General features: G+C 40.8%; 1 protein-coding gene across 4 annotated transcripts in view; it reads right to left on the reverse strand.

The window, feature by feature from the left end:
- Nucleotides 1–5475: 5475 nt before the first annotated feature.
- The window catches only part of MCTP2 (multiple C2 and transmembrane domain containing 2), a 238519-nt gene continuing 217261 nt past the window's right edge, over nucleotides 5476–26733 (reverse strand). For 3 of the 4 annotated variants that reach the window (XM_047086646.1, XM_047086644.1, XM_047086649.1), the window contains 4 exons: nucleotides 21900–22009; nucleotides 13997–14106; nucleotides 8061–8158; nucleotides 5476–5871 (listed from right to left, as the gene is read on the reverse strand). In XM_047086646.1, the coding sequence (XP_046942602.1) occupies nucleotides 5803–5871; nucleotides 8061–8158; nucleotides 13997–14106; nucleotides 21900–22009 (387 nt within the window). In that variant the 3' untranslated portion in view covers nucleotides 5476–5802. Of the gene's footprint in view, nucleotides 5872–8060; nucleotides 8159–11410; nucleotides 11608–13996; nucleotides 14107–21899; nucleotides 22010–26733 lie in introns of those variants that run through there. The other variant, XR_006963408.1, reaches the window with a different exon arrangement.

Raw genomic sequence — 26733 nt, forward strand, 5'->3', positions numbered from 1 at the left:
ACCATACTTCTAGAGGAAAAAGTTAATTTTAATGATCTCCAATGTATCAGTATTTTCTCATTATGATTAGCCTTTTGTTTTCCATTTAAGACATCTTTGCTTTTCACATAGACATGAAAACGTTTTCATATCTCTATGTCTGAAATCTATTTTGCCTTCCGCTTTTAGGATTTGCAATTCATGCAGGATTGATTTTCGTGAGAATAAAGCAGGAGTCAATATTTATTTTATCCATGTGGATACTAAAGTGACCCAGTGTCATTTTTCAAAAAGGTTTTTTCCCTACACTGCAGGCTATTCCCACACCGAAAATACGTTACCTTTGACATAACTTGGGTGAGAGGTTAACCAAATATGTGTGGGTGTCCTGATCTTTTCTACTTCTTTAATCTATTTGTCTACACTTGTGCCTATAGCACATTGTCTAGTTACAATAACTTTATAATACATTTTGTTATCTGCCAGTGTTAATCATCTGCAAGATTGCTTTGACTATTCTTGGATTGTTGTATTTCCATGTAATTATAGAATCAGCTGATTAATTTCTGCAAAAGTTATGATTTTTATTGGGCTTACATTTAATCTCTTGACATCTTAATATACTGAATCTTCTAATGCGCGAAGCCCTACATTTATTTATCTTCTTTCTCTCAATCATGTTTTCAACGTAGAAGCTTACCCATCTTTCATAATTTTGTATTTATATTCATAAGGGATTTTGGTAAGTCATTTTCTATCCTTGTATCACCTTGCTGGATATTGGAGTGAGGATTATATTGGCTTCATAAAATATGTAGAAAAGTGTTATTTTTTTTATTTTTTTATTTTTTATTTTTTTTACTATTTTCTGGGAGAGTTTGCATGAGATTATTCTTTCCGTAAGTATTTAAAGGAATTTCATAACACTGTTTTTGTTGTTAATTACATGATTTATTACATCTAAAGCATATAGGAAGTACCTGGCAATGAATAAACGGTATAAAATGCTAACTATCCATTTTCCCCGTGTAAATCACCACATTAAAATGACAGAAGAGCGGGCTTTATACAAAGAGACCTCCATAAAGAAGCAATGTGCTTTATGCCATTCTTTAAGTGGAACCTGTCAACATTGATCCAATTATCCACTGATACTCGTAACATTTTCAGAAGATACTCTATTTTGATTTCCTAACCATTTTACTACCATAAAAGTTAGACTAATACTACACAAAAGAGAGGTGGGTTTTGAAAAGAGTAGTTTTAAATAATACAGATCATTCCATCTTGTACTAATGAAGAGTTTTTTGTTGTGAATAGGTATACACTGAGTTCATGACATCTAATTTTTTTTTCCTTAATAATTCCATGCCCCTTCTTTCATTATGAGTCGCTGTGCTCTCTCCCTGCTCTTCTAGTGGAATTTTTCAAGGGTTACTGCCAGGCTGCCTCCATTTTCCTAGGGCTACTCATTTCTCAACCCAAATCTGGTTTCCTTTTTTTACCATTCAAATGAAATGACTCATCACCACGGTCTCCACAAGTTGCCATGCTGTTAACTAAAGGTCATTCTTCTGTCCTCAACTGATGTGATCTCAGTGGTAGTTAGCACTATAGACCTGTTTTCTTGGTCTAAAAAACACCTGTTTTCTTGGAATACACTCCACCAGTTGAATTCTATGACAGTGTATGCTCACTGCTTTTTCTCTTGTTTAATATTTCTATTTAGTCTAGGTGGACTCATCTTTATAGGACTTTTTGAGTATTGAGTCAATTTCTCAAAGCATGGGACTTCAATCATTTCTATGAATGTTGACCCTTAAGCATATATATTGGCACCTCTTTGAGATCCCCTTTTGAAGCCTCATCAGCTACCTCAAATTCAACATCTTCTAAAACCAGGTTCATGCTGTTCCTTTCATGGATGCTCCTATGATTCTCTCTTAGCACATACCACCTTCCCAGACCCAACAATGACCAGACTGAGTGCCATCTTTGTTCTACTCTTTCCCTCACCCCATAGTCAAGCAACTGATAAGCTCTGCTCATTTTTTCTCCTACCCATGTCACAATTTCAGAATTTCACTTGTATTTTTTCCCATTGATACTGTTTGAAGGCCCATCAATTTATCAAGACTTCAAGTTGGCTCTTCCGTGAACATTCATAATTGCTAGTCTACCCACTGCAGCCAGAATATTCTTTTTCAAACTTGAATCTACAAACATCATGCCCCTTTTGAAAGGTATCTGTTTCACGTCTGCTTTTTACCAAGGGAATGTAGTCTGTTTTGTTCAGGTAGGTCATCAGTATTCAGTATATGTTCATTAAGTGATAAATGACAAGAAAAAGAATCAGAAAGTTTTTGTTTTTTTTTTTACCATGCACAAATATATTTTCCTGTGATATGTAGGTAATAATGACTTCACCAATATAAGACATCATTTAAATGTTTATAGTGGGCATGCCAGAGCTTATAAATAATATCACACAATATAAGCTATGCACTAAATGCAAGAAATTACTTCCTCTGATCAACCATGCTAATCTACCCAGATCAGCCCTCTGTATACATGAAAAGGGCAGAGAAGAAAAGTCAGCTATGACTCAATCAATTAATCATGTATTTCCTGAGTGTCTATTAGGTGCCAGACAGGGTGCTCCATCAGTGGAGGACAGCTGGGGTCAAAAGCCTCTGGTAACTACGAGCTATAGCAGAATACGGCAAATGCCAGAAAGATATAGAAGATGTGAGGGAACAAGAGAGAAGGGTGGAATGTAATTCAGACAAGGATGTTAGAGAAAGTCTATTTGGGGCAGGAAACTTTTGCAACTTTTAAAGAAGGGGAGAATTCAGGCACCTGGGTGTCTCAGTTGGTGACTCTTGATAACGATTCAGGTCACAATCTCACAGTTGTGACATCAGGCCTTGTGTCGGGCTCCTCACTGAGCATAGAGCCTGCTTGGGATTCTCTACTCACCCCGCACCCCCCCTTCTTCCCCGCTCATGCTCTCTCTCTTTCAAAATAAACAAGCATTTATTTATTTTTTTTATTACGTTTATTTATTTTTGAGACAGAGAGAGACAGAGCATGAACGGGGGAGGGTCAGAGAGAGGGAGACACAGAATCCGAAACAGGCTCCAGGCTCTGAGCTGTCAGCACAGAGCCCGACGCGGGGCTCGAGCTCACGGACCGCGAGATCATGACCTGAGCCGAAGTCGGCCGCTTAACCGACTGGGCCACCCAGGCGCCCCAACAAGCATTTAAAAAAACATAAAGGAAGGTAGAATTTCAGAAACCTGAAAGTATTCCTGGTGAAAAGAACTGTCGGAATGAGGTTTAATCTGGCATAATGTAATCGCCGTGACTCGTGAGAGGTTATGGAGGCCTTGGCTTAGGGGGTGGTGATCAGAAATGGACAAGATATCATGACAGTCAACACTGGATCTACAAATTTGTGGGTTGGGAAGTGTGGGAAATAACATAAGTAACAACAAATGGGATGCCCAGAGTCTCCCAGCCCAGAAGATGCCAGTGCCAGTAAGGGAAATAAGGAAACGAGAGGGAGACTATGACATTAGGAGTCCTGAACACATCAAGGGAGCAATAATGGAGTTTCTGACCCACCGAGGGATAGACGCCTTTAAGACATCCAGGCAGGGCTGGAAACGGGAGCGTGAGGTCTGAGAAGAGAACCAGGAGAGCTTGGCTAAACTTCAACATTCCTACTAAATTATCTTTAATGATCGTACTGTGAATCCACAATCCATAAATTTTATATAAAGCATTCTGGAATCTTTCATCCGAGTTTGATTACTTGTACAAGTCTTCACATTCCCCTTACAACTAACATTTTTAACCTTCAAAGCCTCCTTAATCAATTAACACTTGTTTTCCATTGACAGTTTATTAAAGGTTGATTCGGTCCCGAATCCCCGCTGCTGTCTGCATCCTAAACTTAACGCTCCGAATTCCTGTTGGGTGACAGAGGAAGAGTCGCTAATGATGGCTCCTTGTTGGACAAATTATTTCATTTTGAAATTGCATAGCCGAAGAACAACAATAAAGTATCAGTGCTACTTTTAAAAATAAATAAGGGGTTATTTTGCTTGCTGAAAGTTTTCATTCCAATGACTGATCAGATCTCACATGTCTGTTTAAAAATGTCTGACTTAGGTCGTTACAAAATGACAGACTATGATAAACTACATGATAGTCGGGAGTGAGACAATGAGGCATTGTTTACACAGAAGATTGAGTAACTGGTTTCACAAAAGAGGTTCTTGGATATCTATTGTATGTACAACTAAGAGATTTACTGGAGCTTTTATAATTTCTGCAAGGCTCTTTTCCAGCCAGCTTCATTAACTTGAAGCAAATCAAATCATGCAGAAATCTGGCTCAGCCAGAAAGAAACCCAGGAAGATATAATATGAAGAAAAACAGACACGGGATGATAAGGTTTAGAATCTTTGGCATTTTTCATAAACATTTTGTTTGAAGATTATTAAATTACAACCCAGAGAGGAAAAAAAATAGCAAAACTCACTATTAAATCTGTTTTTTTACCTCGACTTTTCTTTACAATACATATATATATATATATTATATATATATATAAAACTGCATAAAGTATGTGTCAACAAAATATGGTCTTTACAACTTAAATATCATTTGAACATAAAGATATTGGCATACATTTTATATATGCACAAAATCGGGGTTTTTACCTGGGGGGTACTATGAAATGGGGGCTGTAGGCATCAGATACTATTCAGGATTTGGGGATGATGCTTTTCTAGGAACGCGGTTCTGAGATATAGATGTATTACATGCAGATTATTTTGCTCAGGAACGAAAGATCATTTTGGACTGCTGCCTTATTTTTACTTTCTGCCCCCAAATGCGGGCGAATGAAGGGATTACGACAATCAGGTGAGCGGTCCACCTTCATTCGTTAGTCCCTTGCTCCCCAGCCTTTACCTTTCTTTCTAAATACTTTCAGAATTCATTCATTCATCCCCCACGTCCTGCAGCTATAATATTGACATTTTATTTTGGAAATAAAGCAAAGTCAAGTCAGAAGAAATGGCGTTTTTAAGGCAACCAAATACTCTCCCTGAAACCTTCGCTTTTTGGACGAGTGGTCCCTTTGGACTTTCCGGGGCCTTCCATCGCCAGCAATGGATGGTGAAAGAGGCTGGCATCCAGCGCCGAGGTGTTGACCACAATTTTCCATACGGGTCTTCAGTAATCCCGGCTGAAAGACTCCCAAAGACTTGAGCTGATCTGGGTCATTATTTAAAAATCTATGCATGATATACATTATGTGGGGAGACGATGGCTACCAGGGATTTGCTAACTCGGAGAAACCGACTGCCTCACGTGAACAACAATCTGAAAGCAGTGTGCAGACGGGAGTGGACATGACCGGATCTTCAGGAGAATCTGGTGGAGGTACCATAACAAGTTCAAAGTCCCTCTTGAATCCAGGTGGACTCCCGGCGGTTTTCAAGGAGGCTGTTGAGACCCCTGACAGCCCTACGTTACCTTCTACGGGAGAAGGGACATCAGTCTTTCACGGTCTCTGGCTTGTTTCCTTGCGAGGGGCCGACCCGCTACGCAACCGGCACACCCGTGTGCGTGGACGTGCGCACACGTGTGCAATGGGTGCCCGTGGAGAAGCGGGGAGAAGAGGGGGAGGGCTCCACACAGCACGTGTTTTGGAAAGACACCGTGGGGACCACCGGTGGAACAGAGACATCACGGGTCTCACCGACCCCACAGGGAATCGGGTGCCGGTGGCCTGAGTTGGCGCGTGTCCTAGACGGCACTGCGCTTCTTCCGAAGGGGGCTGTGGCTGCTGCAGGGTCTCAGTTCGGCGTACTGCACCTGTGAAAACAAACAGACGGGACGCCGGCGGTTAGGTAACCCTAGCTCGCCACAGTGAGTGTTAATGGCTCCCCAAGGACAAACCGAGGCAAAGGAAGGAAGGTTCAAAGGTAATGAATCATTTTCTAAACACAGGAACATGAAGGGATTAATTGCAGGAAGGATTTGAGAAGTCATGCATCATTTCTTGAAACCAAAATATTAAAAGCAGATTTTTCTAATGAGATGCCTGAGTTTCTACCTGCTCTCGGCGCGGCCAGATAATTCCAGTTTTGCGCGTGCCCGTTTTCAGCCACAAGTACACTTAATAACTGCCTCTTGCGAGTGTTTCCCTTAGTACACGATGCAGCGACTTACTAAGAAAGAGTCATTTCAAACTATCTACAATCTTGGAGGCAAAAAAAAAATGTCTCTGCAAATTATATACATTTATTTGGCCAGAGAGAAGCCCCCCCCCCCCAAAAAAATGTTGAAATGGATACTGGCCACAAAGTTAAATACATTTCTCTTAAAAATGAATTTCCTTCGCAGTGTAATGGCTAAACCATCTGTGATAAACAAGAGTGCTCAGGGTGTCCCCAGTGGCAAACCATTGTGTTATTAGAAAGCACTCTTGGTGACACATGGGGGGATCTCACTAGCATATTGTAGATCCTCCTCGAACGCTCTTTTGCTGTGTCCCTCTGTAATCACGTCACCTCCCAACTGGATGGCCGCTCTGAGGGGCTGCCGTGTCGACCGTGTAGAGACAATCCTTGCGGTGGGGCGTGCTTGATGGTGATTTCCTTTCTTCAAGGAAGCAGGGACAACCTCATGTTGCAACTGAAGTGACTGCACATTGCGATCGCATTGCTTTGGTGTGTGGGTTTTGATTGGCTGACGGCAGAATGGCTTTATTTGAAGTATTGTATTACAGACCACATGTGCTCACTGTTTTTTAGCATTTGTGCCAAACTCCCCAAGGACATCGTGTCCCATCACATATGTTGAGCTACACTTTGCCGAGAGCAGATACATGAAAAAAGCACCCTTTCCTTAGAGTGTTTTGTGAGGGTCCCCCAGGGGAGCAGGGGTGACATACCCTCCAATCTTCAATGCAAAACAAACAGGGCCGGGTTACTGTTTTATGATCATGTAATGCAAATGTTAACGAGTAACTTCATATTCATAGAGCGCAGTTATTAGCTAATTATATTATAAAATGGAGGTGAAAGAGAAATAGCATCACGGAGTCTGTTTTAATCTCTAGAACTCAGAATGAAGGGGAAAGAAATCCTAGGGCTTTTCACCTCCAAGTCACTGTAATCCGCACAAAGCTACCTGGGAACCAGCGATGTGACCGTGGCCCAGAGACGAAAATCGATACTTGATTTGGATGCTCTCAGATAATAAAGGGCTGTGTCTTTGATCATCGCGTTGGTATGTCCTACCACGGTCTCCCCATCTACCTATTCTGTGATCTCGATGCTCCTTTAGAGAAATCATTGCCTACCCTCCTTCCTCTGGATTTATGGCAGCCTGATCTGCAGGGGCGTAGATCAGGTATTCTATGAGACTTTCTGGTATTGTTGCCTCGTTTAATCTCAACGCATCCACAGAAACCAGATGCCGCTGGACGAAGTACCTGTGAACAATATTTCCGATCGATCTCCAATTATGTCACGCTATCTCTGCCTTTATGTGTGAGAGTGAGTGGGGGCTTTGCCCTCAGCATCCCTCAGTCTTCCGAGGGGAAAAGATAGAAGGGAAGCCTAGGACGTGATAAGGGCAAGGAAGAATTAAAACAAATAATAATAATCCTCCTGTCCACTACTTCCCCTAAAATGCCTGCCACGTGGCAGAGGGGGAAAATAAGAATCCCCCCAGCTTGGGATCTCCCATTCACCGAGCTCATCTTATCCTCCTGGGGGAGGCAAGCGATCATAAAACGGACGAACACCATCACACTATACCCACACAGTAGGGGTTCCAGATCATTCTTAAGTAGCTCTTTTTCTGGGTAATTTTCCGTAATCGTCTCAGGCTCGGGACAAAGGTTTCCTTGCCACCTCCCTGCAAGCCAGGCCGCTTTAAGGATTTTCTGATTCGTTATCTCAATTACCCAAGCACAGCCCTGCGCTCCTCTGACTCTGGGGCTGGCCAGACTTCAGGGTTGGGGTCCCTGCTGGTGGCGGCCGTTCATTACGTACCTTTTGAACATCAGACGGTACCCTGGAGAGGAAGTCTAACAGCTCATTATTGTCGATGGCATAGGGATTTCGAAGCTTCTTAGTAAATTTATTTATTCCTGAAAAATAGAAACACCAGGAGATCTCTTTGTCTGTCTGCGTATCCATCTGTCTGTCTGTCTCTTTAAAAACTCTCCTGACTGGGGGGGAGGGGCATTCACAAGTCAAAATTAGTGTAAAACAATTACTAGACCTCATGTCACGCACACGTTGCTGTCATGTGAAATCATTCACAAATGCCCGGTCTTGAACGAAGGCAGGGTGGGGCGGGGGTGGGGGTGGGGGTTCTGTCGGACAGGAGCTCTGCCTCCTTGGACTGTGAAAATCCCATTACAATCCCAGCAGCAGGGCGGCAGAAACACACATGAAAACAGAGTAGCTCATCGGCTTTTTTGGACTAGGTTGATTAACAGCCTCCTCTGCTAAGAAAACCAATGTCCCAGATGGGAAAAGGCCTTCATTAGCCCAAACAAGTCTCTGCTTGGGGGCTCTGGACCACACGTAGCAGTGGGAGGTGGAGGGGCGGGTGTTGCCTTTTTTGTTGTTAAAAAGAAACTGCAGAAATCTCTCTCCCCTACCCCAACTCATTTGCACCGGTTTCTCTCCTCTCCCGGCAGAACAGAACCTGACATGTTGACTGTAACTTTGATGCTACAGGAAACCGTGAAAAGCTATCACTGGAAATCAGCCTGGTCTGGTTGCTAACTGAATTTACGGACCGCAAGGCGGTGCGTGGGTGTGTCTCGTCCATGGAGTCCCTGCTAATTCAGGACGGGGACCGTAGTAATTAGAGGAGGTTCAACGTGGAAGGTGTCTTTGAAGGGTGCACCTTGGGTGCGTGGGCATGTCCAGGGGGGACGTTCCGCCTGCGGTTTTCTTTCCAGAGGGGATGTACCTGTCGGCCACCTCTGTTTCCTACTCTGCTCCTCGGAGCTGCTGCTAAGAGCACATCAGCCACTGTCTTTTCACCAAAGGTCAACTCTTTTCCATGCTGAGTTTTCAAAAGCCCAGAGACTGGGTGGTGGGCTTCAGAAGACTTGCCACGGAGTGTTTGTTTATTAGCAAAGACCAGTGCTTGTTTATTAGCAAAGATCAGTGTTTGTTTATTACCTGGCCATCCCAATGATGCTGAAAGAATTCTCACCTTCGATGAGCCCTTTTACCCCAAAGCCGGCCCCGACACACAAAAGCTTTGATGTTTTTCTTCATTAGATAGTATTTTGCTTTCCTCTAACGACTGAGCTTCCCGAGTGACATGATAGCTGACACAATGCAACCTCCCGTCATTTCCTTAGAGGGTCAGATTTACATCTGCTTTGCAAATGGGAGCCAGCCACTGTTCATGAGTAACTGGTGGCTTGGCCGTAGGGCTGGGGAAGGCTTCTTGCGGACGACCCTTTTTCTCTCAAGTCCAAGCTGCACTAGGCCTTTCTTCCCTCTCCCCCCACGGCAAGCTTCGTGTTTCTAGCTGAAATTGCCCCGAGTTCCTTTAAACTGAAATACTCTCGCTGTGTTATTCTAACGACACTTAATTGTAGCATGGGCTTTTTTGGCAAGAGAAAACAGACAAGGCGAAATGATGAAGGGAGACAAAGACGTATTGAGAAAAGATATATCTTCTATTGTTAATTATATATAGTGTGCGCATCTGGAGCCTTTACAATGAGCAGCAAGGCAGGGATAATATCGCAGCCGATCAAAACACTGCATTCTTAGTCACTGAGAAGATTATAAACCTGCACAGTAGCTCAAACGCACCAACAAGGGCAGAAGGAGCCCCATAATGCACTGAGACTGTCTGTTTGAACAACTTAGGATAAAAATTACAAGGCGCTCAGAGGGCGTGCTGCAAAAGCCCACCTTATTTTGTAAAGCCATCAAATGGCGTCATTACTTACTGCATGAGCCCAAGTGTCAACAGGGGATCAGGTACTCCTGGGTCATCATTAAGGGACGATGAAGCGAGGAACAAGCGTTACGGAACAGCCACATCTTGGCCCCAGCTCTGGCATCCCCGTGTGGTAGCTGTGTGGTTTCAGGCAAACCACTTAACCTTTCTGTGCCTCAGACTACTTACGTTAAAATCTGAGCAAAAAAAGATCTGCCCTATTATATATATAGTGTCGTAGGTTGATGGCAGAATTACGTTGCACAACATAAGCTAGAAGATTCTGCACTCTGAAATTCTGTAACAATGAAGGGGGCTACCATCATCACTCCAGATGTCAACAAGCCCCAAACCAAAGGGCGCGGATAGGAGAAGAATCGTTACACTGTTAGGCATGTGATCGCACACAGCCAAATTTGGAAGCTGTACCTTTTTCGGTAGCATGATAGACACGCCTTTCGATTTTTTCACCTGAATACAGAGAGGCAAAGGGCACCTCTGCTGTGAATGTTAATTTTGTAGCACACGAAAACCGTGGGAATCCAAATACTGAGGGATAATGTTTGGCAAAGACACTATCATTTAATTGTCCCGGATCACAAACTGAACAGATCATTAGAGTGTAATGAGATCCCCAGCAAAAATAAATAAATAAATAAATAAATAGATAGATAAAATAAAATAAAAAAGTCTCTTGAAGAAAGCTGGAAATATTGGATGACTGCTTTGCACATATGGCCACAGGTGAATAAGTACCTGAAAGAGAATTATAACACTATTTTTCAGGTACTTTTATGAGTGACTTGGGATGTACCCTGACCTCGATACATCAATAGGAGTGGGTGAGATGGGGCTGAGGGTCCTTGCTTGCACATGTATCCAACGCTAAGTGCTTGCCACCGAAAAGTCATTGTGGTATGACAAATGGAGATATAATGTTGAATAAGTCATGGGTCCTTCTTTCAAGAAGCTCAAAATCTAGCTTGGGGAGTTCATCTCCACCTTGGAACAACAGAAGTACCTCAGAGCAGAGCTCCAGTATCTATGATGTAAGTAGAATGGAAAGAATATGAAACACCTTTCCAAGGGGACAGAAAACCCGCTTGGGAGCTAACCCTAAGAAAGGCCTTGCCTCCTAGAAATACATCAAATAAGTGATCGCACTTCAGTACATCTGGTTTCCTTAAGACAATTTCATCTATCCCTCTCAAACTGCTTCTCACATAATTTTCCAAGTCTACACTCCCACACTAGATAGGTGGGTGGTGGGCTCAAAAGAAATGCCATTCATGTAGACCACAGCTATGAAACTTGCAGGACTCCTCCACTCGTTAAATATCCGTCAAGTACTTGTTAAAGATCTACTACCTTTATGTAGCTCCACCAGGAACTATAGGCTAAAGAGGAAGGAAAAGTGTCTTACCCTTCAAAACCTTGCAATGGAGTTGGTGAGTCAAGGAACATTGCTTATGGCCATTATGAAATTAGGCTGCTTTCTGAGGCGTATGTTAAGTAATTCTCGTACTTCATCATGAGTTCTACAAAAACATCCTTTGGTGTGTAGAATATGGAAATAGAGAACATACGGCTAAATAGCTTTGTTCCAAAGGGTTAAAAATACTGGACCAAAAAAAGACAAAAACAAAAAAACCCAAACTCAGGATCTTACCACTTTTAGGACTCACTGGAAATGAATAAATAACTTAGAATAATAAATAATCTTCCGATCCTTAATAAAGTGAAAAGGAACACCAGAAATTTAAGACATATGAAGTAATCTTCCACATGAGAAAGTCTCTACCAAGGATACAGTCATATAGGAGATGTCTAAAGGAATGTCCTGGGTCCATGTTACCTAATAACTAATTTGGAAAAGAAAATAGAATTGTACCGTATATTCCGTGATGGCATGGCAGATTTCATTCAATGAGCCAACAGATCATGTGTTGACTGTCAAAGCTTTTGACTACATCATATATGGTGAACTCATCAATAAACTATAAGCCCCCATCTAGAATGCAAAACTAAAGGACCAGACGCAAAAGACGAAGCTCACAGGGTTAGTGTCAGCTCGGGAGAACATAATGAAGTCCACTCTATTCAATAATTTCATCCATAAGCTAAATTAAAACAACAGCAATATCTTATTAATTAGATGCCAAACTTTGGTGTTGGAGAGCTGCCAAGATCTTGGAGGATGAGATCAGACGTCAAAGCAATTCTGGATAAACAGAAAGAGGGACTGGAATTCAAAACCTGACGATCACAGGAGGAGATATAGCATAGTCTTCTTTGTGGGGGGCAAGATGCAGAAAAGCAAATCAAGCGTGCACTAGAATGATTAGGAAATCATGAGAAATGGGGTTTGATAAGCTGACCATGCATTCAACTCACACTAGCTTAAAAATGAACAGAATATTGGCCAAATAATCCTCGTGATTTTGAATCATGTTTTGGTTAGGGGCAGACAATAGTTTTAAGATCTGCGTTTTAAACGCAGTTGAGTGGATTCGGAAACTCATTCTTAATGGAAAACAATTAAGAAAGAGTGAGACTGTTCGGTCTAAATAGATAACATTTAGTACAGAAGGTATGCTGGGAAATACTTTCACAAAATGTTCCTTCTTGATCAATGGATCTGAAGAGCTCCACGCTCTCTTTCGAAGGGTCCATAGACCCATGTGCTAGCACTGTTGCAAAACACAGAAACAAATAAACAAAAACTAAGTATGCCTAGAAGACTTTCCCCAAGAGTGAAGGTCATCAAGGCTCAAAACCGACCCCTAAGGAGGGAAATGAGAATATCTTTTTCTTTTCTCAGGCTTGGCGATAAAAGAGAGCTCCTTCTTCACACGGGATTTTCACTTCCTCGACGAAACAGAGAACCAGTGGATTATGCTCCCTGAAAATCATTCCACCTCTGAAGTTTTATGAGTTATTCTATTTTTTCGAAGGCTTTTCCCAGTTCAGAATGTCTACACTTGGCTTTCCTCGTCGGCAGGACTCTACTCCTGTGGGTTCTCTTTGAAAAGGTCTACATTTAATGGTTTTAGAAAGGTTGGAGCTTTTTATCTGACATTTGCAGCGTCTCGGCTTTTGCTTAAAGATGAATGCATCTCAATGCAGTCACTTGTGTTTGTAAGTTCTCGGAACATCTTAACATCTGAGGATCCCTGGAAGGGGGTGGCTGTGATTGAGAACTCAGCAGTAGTCATAGGAGCCAAGTAACACTACGACGGGCAGACTCTCACGGAAAAGGGTTGATTGCTTCTCCAACAATTAACCGACTGTACTGCACCCTCCTTCTATCAACCCGGAGCCCACCCAGCAACAGACACAAATATTCACAAAGCTGCTTGTATTTTGTCCAGCTGCTAGCTTGCGTAGTAAATCAAGTCGTGACATTTATTTCGAGTTCGTGAATTTGTTTCTGCTTTTGTAGAGCAGCTCAACTTTATACAGGCACCCCGTTTACCCTGCTAAATAATAGCTTCCTCTTCCATCAGGCACTGGTTAGGGAGTAGCTACCCACCTTCCTCTCTACTGCTTCTGGATTTAAGTATGGGGTTTAGGTTATTTTTCCTCCAGGAGAGAGGAAGTGTCAGAAGCAGCCCGGCAGCGGCCAGATCTACTTTTACATAATGTAAGGGGCGAGATGCAGGTGGTTGGTCACTGTTTGAATAACTGTTTCCTCAAAGTTAACCAGGCCACGGCAATATATTATTCAAGAGTATTTATGACTGCGAAAGCCCAAAGGGAAATCACATGCACCATCACATTTTTATTGGATTGCAATTATGCAGGAGGCCTGTACATATCTGTGCTGACTGTTCACGCAATTGGCCTTTTCAGGGAGGTCCTGGAAGTTTTTTGTTCCCCAAACGCCTTCCTTAATCTCGTGTTTAATTGCCAACAAGAGCACACTTAAAGTTTATAGTCCCACTTTACAAATGAGTAACTGATTCTTACCTGAAATCGACTGCTAGGAGAAGGACCATGCCCAACTTACCCCAGATTAAAACGATGTACCGGAGTGGAATAAAATACAAAGTGACGGTGACCACTGCCAGGATCAGGCAGGCCAGGAAGGAAAGGAATGGGACCGTCCAGTTAAACGTGCTGTAGACAAACCACAAAGATGTCATTTTCTCACATGCTCTGGCACAGCTGTGCTACGTTCATCTTGCCATTGTTTATTTTTTTAAGGTTTTATTTTATTTTTTAAGACACAGAGAGGGACAGAGCACGAGCGAGGGAGGGGCAGAGAGAGAGAGAGAGAGAGGGAGACACAGAATCCGAAGCAGGCTCCAGGCTCTGACCTGTTAGAACAGAGCCCCACGCAGGGCTCAACCCACGAACGGTAAGATCATGACCTGAGCCGAAGTTGGATGCTTAACCAACTGAGTCACCCAAGCGCCCCTAAAAACCACAGATTTGAATCTAAACATATCAGTAACCACATTAAACTTGAAGGGACTAAAAAAAAAAAAAATTTGAAGGGACTACAAGCTATAATGAAAAGCTAGCGATGGTCAGAAACAAGAAAGATACCTAAAATATAAACAGAAAATAATAGGAAAGGATATATTATGAAGAAACCAATAAGTGGGAGGTGGTGTGGCCATATTAATATAAGATACTAAGGTAAAATTTCATTTATTGTTTAGAGATAAATACATCACTTCCAACTGATTAATGATCTAATTCACCAGGAAACTATAGCAATTTTAATACATACAACCCAATTAACATAGCTTTGGAACACAGAAAGCAAAAACTGACCAAGCTACAAGGAGAAATAGACAAATCCACAGTGGAAAGTTTTGACATACATCTCTAAGTAATTGATACAAGAAGCCCAACCGAAAATGAAAATCAGAATATAAAAGATTGAATGTGGGGCGCCTGGGTGACTCAGTCGGTGAAGCTGAAGCGTCCTGACTTCGGCTCAGGTCATGATCTCACACTCTGTGAGTTCGAGCCCCGCGTCGGGCTCTGTGCTGACAGCTCAGAGCATGGAGCTTGCTTGCTTCAGATTCTGTGTCTCCCTCTCTCTCTGCCCCTCCCCTGCTCATGCTCCATCTCTCTCTGTCTCAAAAATAAATAAAAACATTAAAATATATATATATTGAATGCCATCAACAAATTTAATCAATGAATATATATCCAGAACAATATCCTAGATAACCTTTTCAAGCACACATGGAAAATTTACAAAAGTAGGCCATTTTCTCAATGAATATTTTCTGACCAGAAAGCAATTAAGCTAGAAACCAGGAACAAAAAAGATTGACAGGAAATCTTCAAATACTTGGAAATTAAGCAATATGCTTCTTGGCCAAAGAAGAAATAAAAACAGGGAGTAAAAAAAGTTTTTATTAAATTTGAATGATAATGAAATATCAACACCAAAATGTCTGGCCTGGAGCTAAAGTTGTGCTTATAGACAATTGTAGAACTTTAAATGCTCTTTAAATGTTAGGAAGATTAGAAAGACGGGAAAAGAGTTAGAAAAAAAATACTGAATTCATCCCAAGGAAAATAAAAGGAAGAAAGGAATAAAAATAAGGGTACTACTAATTAATGAAAAAGAAAGCAGGTTAACAGGTAGGATTAACAAAGGCCAGTGATAGCTCTTTCTAAAGACTAACTTAATTGATAAATCCCCACCAAGAAAGAAGGTTAAACGCAATTAATATTGCGTTTAAGTGGACGCAGCTACAGATCCTACTGACATTCAAGATAGGATTTTATCCAATAAGAGGATTTTATTAACAAATATATTCCAAAAAGTAGAAAATTTAAACAAAATGGGGAAAACCCAGAAAATGACCACTTATAAAAACAGACGTGAGAAGAAACAGAATGGCCAAACACGTCTATTTTACCAAAATCGAATATTCAGTGAAAACCTGTCCTAAAAGAAAACTCCAGGCCCAGATACTTCCCCAGCAAATTCTAGCAAATCTTAAAGGAAGCAATGACACCAGGCGTGTGCAAACTCTTCCAGATGATGCTAGAGAGAACGCTTTCACCTGTTGTAGGAGTCTAGAATAATCTTCTCTCCATAAGGAATTTTCAAGAACAGAAAATTAGAGATTAAATCTCGTTAGTGATGATAGCTGCAATAATCCTATGCAAAGTAATAGTAAATAAAATACAGCAAAATACAAAAGGAGAGATTATATAGCATGATGAAGTTGGGTTTATTCCATACAGTGGAACACTGGCTTAACACTTGAAAGCCAATCACAATAATAGACCACATTAACAAAAATAACGGAGGAAAAAAAACAAAACAAAACATCATCTTAGTGAATGCAGAAGAAAAGTTTGATACAACTCAACTCACATTCACGATAAAAACTCCTAGTAAATTAAGAATAAAAGGAACTTCCCCAATTTGATACAACATCTTTACAAAACCCTATAGCAAACATCATCCTTAGAATGAAATGTTGAAAGATTTTTTTCTCTGATATCACATAGGAGAAGAGTGTCCAGCCATGCCAATTCTGTTCTACCATAAAGTAAGAAAACATAGAAAAATGTAGAAGGATTGGAAAATAAGGAATAAACAATTATTCCTAAAAAATATGTTTCTGCAGTAGAAAATTAAGGATAATAATCTTCAGATAAAAATGAAGATAACTAGGTTTACCAAAATTTAGAAATACAAAGTCAGTGTGGGGAAATTCATTTCACTTCTATATCCCAGGAACAAATAAGTAAAAATGCAATCTGAAAAAAAAAAGGTACCATTGAAAATACCATGAAACAAATCAAGGACTTAGGAATATATCTCACAAAAATGCGTCACACTTCTATACATACAACTCTAAAATAATACTGGAAGGAATTCAAGATGGCCTGAATAGACAGCAGAGTACATTAGAAAACTTAAAAGTTTACCAAGATGTCAATTACTTCCCAATTAATGCAATCCTTATCAAAATCTCAATAGTTGTCTGTGTGTGTACAAACGAGTCGTGTGTCATGTGTATCAGCACTGGGTGTTAAAAATGAAGACGTGTATCAGACACTGTCACAAACACACTGTCAGAGTTGCTCTCCCAACAGCAAAGTCAGTTAACTCTTGCGTCTTCCCCTGAGCAACTCACAATGTTAGCGGAGAGCATTTTAATGTTTTCAAAAAAGAAGGGGACATTCACTGTTTACATTTTTTTTTTAAATTTAAGACACAGAAAAAGAAAGTCAAGGCAGTTTTTCAAAAATAATATTCATAACAGTCCATGTTTTTAAGCTAGTAATGTATCTGTCTACTGGTCTGAGCTCTTTTCATGTACTAATTCCTTTAATTCTTACAAAAAAAATGTTATGAAGCAGGAATAATTATTACTCCCATTCTACAAATGAGGACTGAGTCATAAAAGTTAAATAATTGGCCCCAGATCACGTACCTTCCACACAAGTGGCAGAATTGGGATCTGAATTCAGAAAGTCAGCTCAAGAGCCCTCTCACTGCCCTCTACAGTAGGCACTTTAGAACAAGTAAAAAGGTGTATTTTGCTCATTTAATTGATTCAATACTCCTGTTCATACTGAGGACTTAATTCAAAGACATTATACTGTAATACCTCTAACACTCAAGAACTTACTAGACCTACCCTTTGTTATCATGGAATATCTTATGCTAGTTTCCAAGAACACCCAAGGTGGATAAACCCTGATAAATCTAAGCTTTCCATCTCAAAATCAAACACTGGGTGAAACATTGTCACAGACTTCTCTAGTTTTCCTGACTTGAGAGTTCCCTAAATTCCTAAGAAAGCAATCCCTGACTCGGGCAGTCATGAGACAAATGAGCCACACCCTTCAGTTAGTGGGAAAAAAAAAAAAAAAATCAGTGACTCTTCTTCGTTCATTCGATCATTCAGGCTTACTAATATGTCCTAAGAATATCATTTTCCCAGTTCCAAAGCACTAAACAAAAATGACTGACTACATCTGGTAAGGGGGGGGTCCAGCCCCATCCTGTACTTCTTCCCCCAGTTGGGTGTCCCAATAGTTGACCTTTACGCCCATGGAACCATTATTTCTCTCATTTCCCAGGCTAGGACAAATGAATTCTTCTGACTTTACTACGCATGGAAACAGGATCGACTGGTCATATAATTCTATAGATTACTCTTTTGTAATGTACCCCACACGATGCTTTCATTCACGAGGCATGGTTCTCATCCTCCCTTGTGAACTTTTTCCTCACACCTAGCCTCTGGCCCTCTCCTTGGTCTTTCTGACTTCATTCTTTGTTCCTTTCAGCACATCACTCTCAGAGTAAACACAGACTGAATCAGACTATCACTCCCCATGCCCTCGCTTTGATTCAAGCTGCCCTTAACCTCCTTCCTCATCTTCACTGCTTAGTATTTCTCGACGCCATTTTCTAACAGAAGTTCTACTTCCTACGGATGTGCCTTCCAAACCTGACTCTGGACCATTTGCAGGGATGGCTTCCCTGTCCTACGTGTTTCTCATCGTCTCCTCTGTGGAGATTTCCCTGCCCATGCGAAGATACAACTGTTAAAGCCAACACTCCATCATGACAGGACAAATAAAATACAGCACTCTTCCGACCCATCCAGCCTGCTGTCTAGATGCTACATGTTCAGTGACTGTGTTAGCCTGTTACATGCTAACGTTTGAAACAAGTACAATATTAGGGAAGATAATTAGAGAAAGTAGAGAAGAGTTAGAAAAAGAAAATATGAATGGGGTCTTCCCAGTCAGGAATGGGGAAGCCTTGCTCTAAGAGTTTTATGTAAGCTTATTTATTTACTAGTTGCCAGAAGTTGGGTAAAAGTTTTCTTGGTCCTTAAACACTGAATTACAATGGAATATTCCAGCAGAGTTACACATGCCGTCCCACTTGAATGCCCAGTAGGACCTTTAAGGTCACAGTAGTAATGAATGGCCAAAGAATTAATAGGAGTAGAGCCTCATGAGCCTTCCTTCCTGTGCTGCAGCTGGGCAGAACAGTACTCTGTTCATGGCTGAAAATACATCTCAGCCATGGCCACCACAGCTGTGCTGGGCACAGCTGCCCCTCAGACGCACTGCAGAGATGGGGGCCTGTCTAAATCGCCCTGCCTTCTTCTCTCATCAGACACATTTCCTTGACCATTATCAGCTGCACAACAGCCACATTTGTCTGTGAGAGACCTTTGAGCATGGAGACAATTTTACCAAACGACACGGTCTTCCTTCCTCGGTCTTGCCCCCACTCCACATCCTCTTATCCTCCTTGCTTCCAGAATGTTCCTCACTCAATTTTTTTTTTCCACCCACTCAAGGCCCTGTACGATCTGCCTCACCTCCACGCACCGCCGTCACCATCTGCTGTCACACAGACATACTAAGCCCCCACACACTCCCTATATCTAGTCCAGTCTTGGGTTTTGAACCTTCGCACAAAGTCTCCCACTTACTGACTTCTTGATTCTTCCACTCTTTCCTCAACTATCTCTTCCCATTATCAGACATGCTGATAAGGTATTGTTTCTTCAGAACTACCCTCTGTCGGTCTTTCTCTCTCCTACATCCCTTTCTGGACTGGTCAGATCTCTCCTAACAGCCGGCCTTACCACTACGTCATATCAGTGCAACTGAATTCTAATTGCCTTATTACTATTCTCCCTCACTGGGAAATAGCTCCTTAGAGGAAAATGACATTCTAGGGTAGTAGTGAGGCGGGCAGGTTAACATCTAAGCTTCTTCAGGGCACCTGGGTGGCTCAGTCAGTTGAGCGTCCGACTTCAGCTCAGGTCATGACCTCACGGTTCGTGAGTTCGAGCCCTCGGTCGGGCCCTGTGCTGACAGCTCAGAGCCTGGAGCCTGCTTCGGATTCTGTATCTCCCTCTCTTTCTGCCCCTCCCCTGCTCACCGCCCCCGCCCCCCACTCCCAAAGTAAATAAATATCAAAAAAAAAATTTTTTTTTTTTAATTTAAGCTTCTTCACTTACTAGTTCTGTGACCTTGGACTACAGAGTTAATCACTCTCTGATTCCATTTCCTCATCTGTAAAATGGGTAGATTAACAATACTTAATCCATAGGCTTTCAGGAATCCTGTAATCTGATTCCTCTCAGTAACTTCTTAAATAAATCAGTACGTGTGAAGAGTTTACAACAGTGTCTGGCCAGCACATGACGTGAGCTGATGTTGCTATTATCATGGTTTTATGGAATATTTCTCATTCTTAGACCAGGTCAGTGCCTGAAACTTAGAACTGAGAGTTAATAAGCGAATGAAGGGAGAACTATTATGCCCTCCTCATCACTTGACTATTTTCTATTGTCACGTTTCTGTTAAACAACTTTGAGGGTAATTTAAGAAACCTTTTGTCAATTTATATAAAATCAAGAGGAAAAAAGCAGGTAGGCACCGACATATATAAGCAAAAATCTTTCTGCTCTTTAATTTTTCTTCTAAGACATTGATAATGGGAATAGCAACATGTAAATTCAGTAAAACTTACCAAATTTGTTTAAAGATGATTTATAACCTATTTTATAAACAAAACGAACACGTCTTACTGTGCCAATAGTAAATGGCCACACAAGAGCGACTGAATTGGATAAGGGATTGAGAAAGACCAGTATCCGTAGAGAGTTCCATATTAACTATTTATATTTCCTGCTGCTAATTATAACTTAGTGATTTCCTTGCATCTTGGTATATAAAACTTTCCCTTGGCTTTCAGCACTAATTTTAATCTCTTCTTTACCCATGAAATTTCTAAAGTATTATCTTCATTGCTTACAGAAACTAGAATGGCCAACAAATTAAGAAAAAAAGTATTAATCTTCAGAAAGAACAACACAGTTGACATAGTTCTGGATTTAAAAGAGGAAATAAGTTTACAATTTAAAAGCCAAGAAAATTAAAAATTGCTCTGTTCATTGGTCCCAAATGAAGACCAGGTTATACAGAGTTCATGATGCTTAAAACAAAACAAACAAGAATCACAGAAGGAGTCTTTCTCAACTGAGACTCTATTGGGTATTTAGTCCTTGTGCCCTAAGGTAGGAAGTGACAGCTACGGGTTGGATATCAGTCAACTCTGGCCTGCCACCTGCGTTTGTAAATAAAGTTTTGTTAGAACACATTTCATACCCGTTCATTTAGGTGTCAATGATGCCTGATTTCATACTTAGCAGAATTGAGTCGTTACGGTCCACCAAGATGAAAATATTTACTCATTGCCCCTTATAAAGAAAGTCTGTTAGCTATGTACCACCCTTTGATACGTTGAGAAAAAAACGACTCGAGGCATTCACTGTGGTCTATGTTTTCGTTGAAAAAGGTAACTTTAGAGCATATTTCCTTCCTTTTTAATTTCTGATTAGGATACTCTTCTTTAAAAAAAAAATCTTGGGGCGCCTGGGTGGCTCAGTCGGTTAAGCGTCCGACTTCAGCTCAGGTCATGATCTCATGGTCCATGGGTTTGAGCCCCGCATCGGGCTCTGTGCTGATGGCTCGGAGCCTGGAGTCTGCTTCGGATTCTGTGTCTCCCTCTCTCTCTGACCCTCCCCCATTCATGCTCTGTCTCTCTCTGTCTCAAAAATAAACATTAAAAAAAATTTTTTTTTAAATAAAAAAAAAAATCTTTAATTTATCACCCAAACCAAGATATTTTGAGAGGGAGATAATCATGGCAGGGCAATTGGTGTGAATTGGCCATATCGTCACCCCAGTTCTGAGGCACTGCCCAACTGTAAAGCGGACAAGCCCAAAGAACAAACCAACAAACATAAATAGGACTTGCCCCAAACACTGTTACCTTTTGTTTTTTGTTTTTTGCATTTATTGATCCCCCCCCCGCCCTCTTACCCCCACCGTCCTTATGGATGGCAGCTCCATTTCAAACACAGCACGAACGTAGAACTTACTTTTTAATTCTTTCTCCAAAAGAAGCTATTTCCTCCAAGATGTTTTGAACAGTTGAAACAATATCCTGTACCATATAGATTCTTTCAATTAACCCCTTTTTCTCGGATTCCTAGGAAACATAAAGGCAAGACTTAACTTGGTCACGTTTTCTTTTTATTGTCCCACAACAGAAATCTCTATGCCGTGTTACAATAACAAGGTACTCATCCACAGAGTGACTCCAAGGGAGGAATCCTATCGTTCACAACTTAAATATTTATTGACTCCAAGGAACTGCGGCCCACTCATTCAGATACAACCATTCACAGCGTGCCTCAGTTGCCACCTCAGTATGAGGCCATGTTGTGTGGAAACTCCACAGAACCAAGAGCTTCATTTCTCTGTGGAAGCTGCTGTTTCTGCCAGAGAACTCGCAGCTCCTTCCATTTGGCTGAGCCCGACGTCCTGTCTGGCTTCACAAGCTCACCTGCCGGCTCCCCTTCCCCATGTCCCCTCACAATCCTTCAGAAACATTTTCAGCAGGTGACAACATGGTATATGAGAACTCCAGACGATGATGCGTCTCCTACTCCTGCGGCTTCTTTGTCAAACTCTATTACATTTTTTGTTGTGTTTTAAACCCACTGTAAATCCGATGAACATTTCAGTCATCCTTTGGCAACCGCCTCAGAAACACAATAGGCCGCTGGAGGCAGACAAAGTCACTGCCAGAGACTGCATCCTACACAGGTTATCCCTGTGGAGGCTGCCCAACGATCGACTGGCTTTTCCTTTATAGAATTAGACGCAAATACAAGTTCATCTTCCCCAGTCTCCCGTTCTTCACATGAAAGAGAATTCAGCCTTCTAAGAATAGTATCCTTACTTTGCTTCTAGAAAATCTCAAGACCTGGGTGCCTCAGGTCAGACTTCAGTTAAGCGTCAGACTTGGGCTCAGGCCATGATCTCGAAGTTTGGGAGTTCGGGCCCCGCATCGGGCTTTGTGCTGACAGCTCAGAGCTTGGAGCCCATTTCAGATTCTGTGTCTCCCTCTTTCTCTGCCCCTCCCCCACTCACGCTCTCTCTCTCTCTTTCTCTCCATCAAAAATAAATAAACGTTAAAAAATTTTTTTTAAATAAAAAAAAAGAAAATCTCAAATGTGTTTTACCATGTTAGGCAGTTAATGCTTACAAAAAGAATTTGGAAATTACTCAAATGTTGGAGAAAAGACTAGTCTCTAAACAGTGGTATTTTTACACAATTTCTTATTTTCTGATATTATAATCTAGCTTCCTGGGAACTCTATCGTGACCGGGATTTAGTGCGTGTCCTCTTGGCTTTTGCCTATCAGGGTCACTGCAGCCACTACATCTAACGCAAAACCTCAAATAAATCTAACAAAGCTTTTCATTTCTCTCTATCTAGAATTCTACTGGAGTTAGAATTCTGCGAAATTATGGAGCAAAACCTTCTAAATTGAAGAGACCATTTTAAGAATAACCTTCCTGAAGTGAAAGAAAATATTTCGCTCTCCTCTTGTATTCTCTTTTCCATCAAACTGGACACAATTTGGGTGGGAAGAGAGAACCCACCACCCAGTTAGAGATGGCGGGTGAAAGCACCAATATGGCAGAAATGTCAAAAAGCACTTCCCTTCTTGCACCTGTCCTGGTTTCTGAAGCCACGTGTGGCCAAAACAGACCACACAGAGGGTAGAGGTGAGAATGTACCACTGTCAGCCCCTCTATGGTAAAGGGGGTGGTGCCGGGATGGTTTGAAGAATCTCTTACCATCCGGGCTGACCTCCTTAATCCGAGAATTCTGTATAGAAGAAGAAGGTGGGCTCGTGTCCTCTCGGTACATCAAACTTGCAAGACATTTTTCCTTTTTTCATCCCCTCTTTAAATTCCTTATTTCCCTTACTCTCTAATTCTTCAAGCAGCTTGCATTAAAAATTAGATATGTTGCCAGAGCAACCTAATTTATGCTCAGCAATCCACAACATCTATTAACGGGCACAATGGTGAAAACCCATCTCTGTCTGCGACACAAGTATTCGTGTTTACAAAGAAGAATTTGAAAGCACCAGGGAATCTGACCCAAAGGGCAAAAGTAGCTTCCTCTTTTCAGCAGCATAGGCTTTGGGTCAAAACAATTTCTTGGAAAAGGATTCAAATTTCCATGCAGCTCAACTTCATAAAAGTGTCCTAAGTTCAGCTGACTGTTTTTTGTTTCTCCCCTCCCTACGAAAAACCTAAATGCAAAACCTTTCTTCTGGTTGTGAAGAAAGTAGAAGTTAGTAAACCTAAATAACAAATGATTGTCACAACGTCCTTTTACGTTTTCACGAATTCGATGTTTTAGTTTGCCTATTTAATATTCGAAGACAAGGTTAAAGAGTCCCACCATGTCTCAGCTAAAAGGAGAGTAATTTATCAACCAAATCTGTATACTTTTAAAAGTAATCAGAATTATATCATCTTTGAAATACTTATCAACCGTCGACTTGGTTTTATCATATTGATGGACCCACATAACTATTCCATTTTATTCTTATAAATACAGCCCTTCAAATATTTTAAAAAGCGTATTTTGTATATTAAAAGCAATGTATTTATGTTATCTGAACATTTTTAAATGATACATAAAAAATGATTATTTGTGCTACACATTCATATATGTAACTGGTTTCCTGGTTATATCTATTTATAGTCCCAGGTCAGGGTACTTGTCAAAAGAATGTACTTCTTAATGCCATCTTTTTATATATTTCGTAAAATTGTTCTTAATCATCTTCAGAGTTGCACTTAACAGCCATTAAATTGACACCTTTAATTGACTCTACTGTGGATCATAATTTTAATTACAACAATACTCTCTCTGCAGGCACTGAGGTACCTTGAAATCTCACACCAAAAAATGTGTTACATGGAGAAAATCATTATCAATTTTAATTTTTAAGTATTGAGATCTGCATATATTTCAGCCCAAATATTTTATATCCGTTCGTATGAACATTCTCTGTCAAACATCTTTTCAAGATAAAACTTCAAGTAAATTGTCTCCATGATTCTTCTCAACGTTTAACAAAATGCATAGTGAAAAATAAGTGGCTTCTCAATTTCCCTCCATTCTTTGGTAAGATATATATTTATTCTATTAAACATCAAAAGATTTTTTTTCCCACAAATTGAGACATCCCAAAGGAAAACTTCAGAATTTTAACACTGAATAGCACAAAGCATTTGACCTCATCGATTACTTTGTGCCGAATATTCCTTGTTCTTGTAAAAAAATTTAAAAAAAGTGGCAGTGTCTTTTTTGCTAGCTTTTTAAAAAATTCACTTCCACTCACTAGCAGCTTTCAGAGATGAAGTGACTTGCCATTCAATCACTGAAGATTTCGATTAAAAATTGCCAACTGATTATGACCCAGATTCAACAAAAACTGTAGAGATTTCTTTTTGCACAAGAGTTCAATAGCTCTGGAAAATGTGTAGGTTGACTAAGAGCTCTTTAAAGGTTCAAGGATTCCTAAAATCAGATTGATGATCAACAGCAAAAACAGAGTGCACATTGCCACACTGAAGTACATTTTTTATATCTGACATATCCTTGTCATGAAAAACTCTGTTGTTGCTACTCAACACCGTATATATAAAAATATTTATAGGGGCGCCTGGGTGGCTCAGTTGGTTAAGCATCTGACTTCGGCTCAGGTCATGATCTCATGGCTTGTGAGTTCGAGCTCCGCCTGGGGATCTGTGCTGATGGCTCGGAACCTGGAGCCTGCTTCAGGTTCTATGTCTCTCTCTCTCTAGCTCTGCCCTTCCCCCGCTCATGCTCTGTCTCTCTCTCTTTCTCTCAAGAATAAACATTAAAAAAAATTAATACTGATAAATGTGGACACTACAGCTTCTAATTCAATCGATGGCACATTATCACTTGTCTGTACACAATCATGGAAAATCAGGGCACTGCGGCCGATCCCAAGTACACTTCTGTCTCATAGATTCCCTCATTTTGCAAGAATATCTTATTGGCCATGATGCTGTCCTTCATCAAAGTTTGCATTCATATTGTCGCTACCAAATTCAATAAGCCCCGATGCTCAGTGTTTCAACTAAGTTTACAATGGCGTTCCTGATGTCAGAGATTCCGTCATTGTTAAGCTAACTAGCAAAAGCTTGATTTTGGCTCCATATATTGGATAAAAAAAATAAAAACAATTTTAGAATGAACTTATTTGATATTCTGAGTCATTTGATGTCATCCAGAAAAGACCACCATTATCTGACGCTGCACAAGGTTTTTTATGTGTTGGTGCTACCCGAGTCAACATATGAACAGCCGGCTTGCCATTTTTCATACGTGTTCAGTGAAACCTTGGGATGCAAAATCAATAAATGTGGAACAGTCATCTGATCTAAAAGAAAAGTCATACTCCACAGAGAGGTTTTCAGCTGCCTGAATAAAACCATGTTTCCAGAAAGGGTCTTCTTGAAGTAACTACTGTTGAGGCCTCTTTAGCAGATTTGTAACTTAAGTCTACCTACTTGTAAACTTAAGAGATATGGTCATGGCCCCAGAGGATAGACAAGAAATGTAAACACACATCTATTTAGTTAGCACATCAACAAGTATCTCGACAAAGCGGGGATCATTCCTTGACTGTTTCCTAAACGTGCACTCTGAATTTATTATCCACTCATTCAAAGTCCTTTACCCAACAGTTAAAAACAAAAGCTTTAAGCGCAGATTTACTCATTGGAATGAGCGAAACAAAACACTATGATCAATGTGTTCAGACTGTTTTTTATTCTCTTATCCATAGAACTGTTTAAATTCTGCAT

The sequence above is a fragment of the Lynx rufus genome, unplaced genomic scaffold (assembly GCF_022079265.1).
Source record: "Lynx rufus isolate CCGP_SWC_20201006 ecotype Redwood Valley unplaced genomic scaffold, mLynRuf1.p SCAF_21, whole genome shotgun sequence".
Lineage (NCBI taxonomy): Eukaryota > Metazoa > Chordata > Mammalia > Carnivora > Felidae > Lynx > Lynx rufus.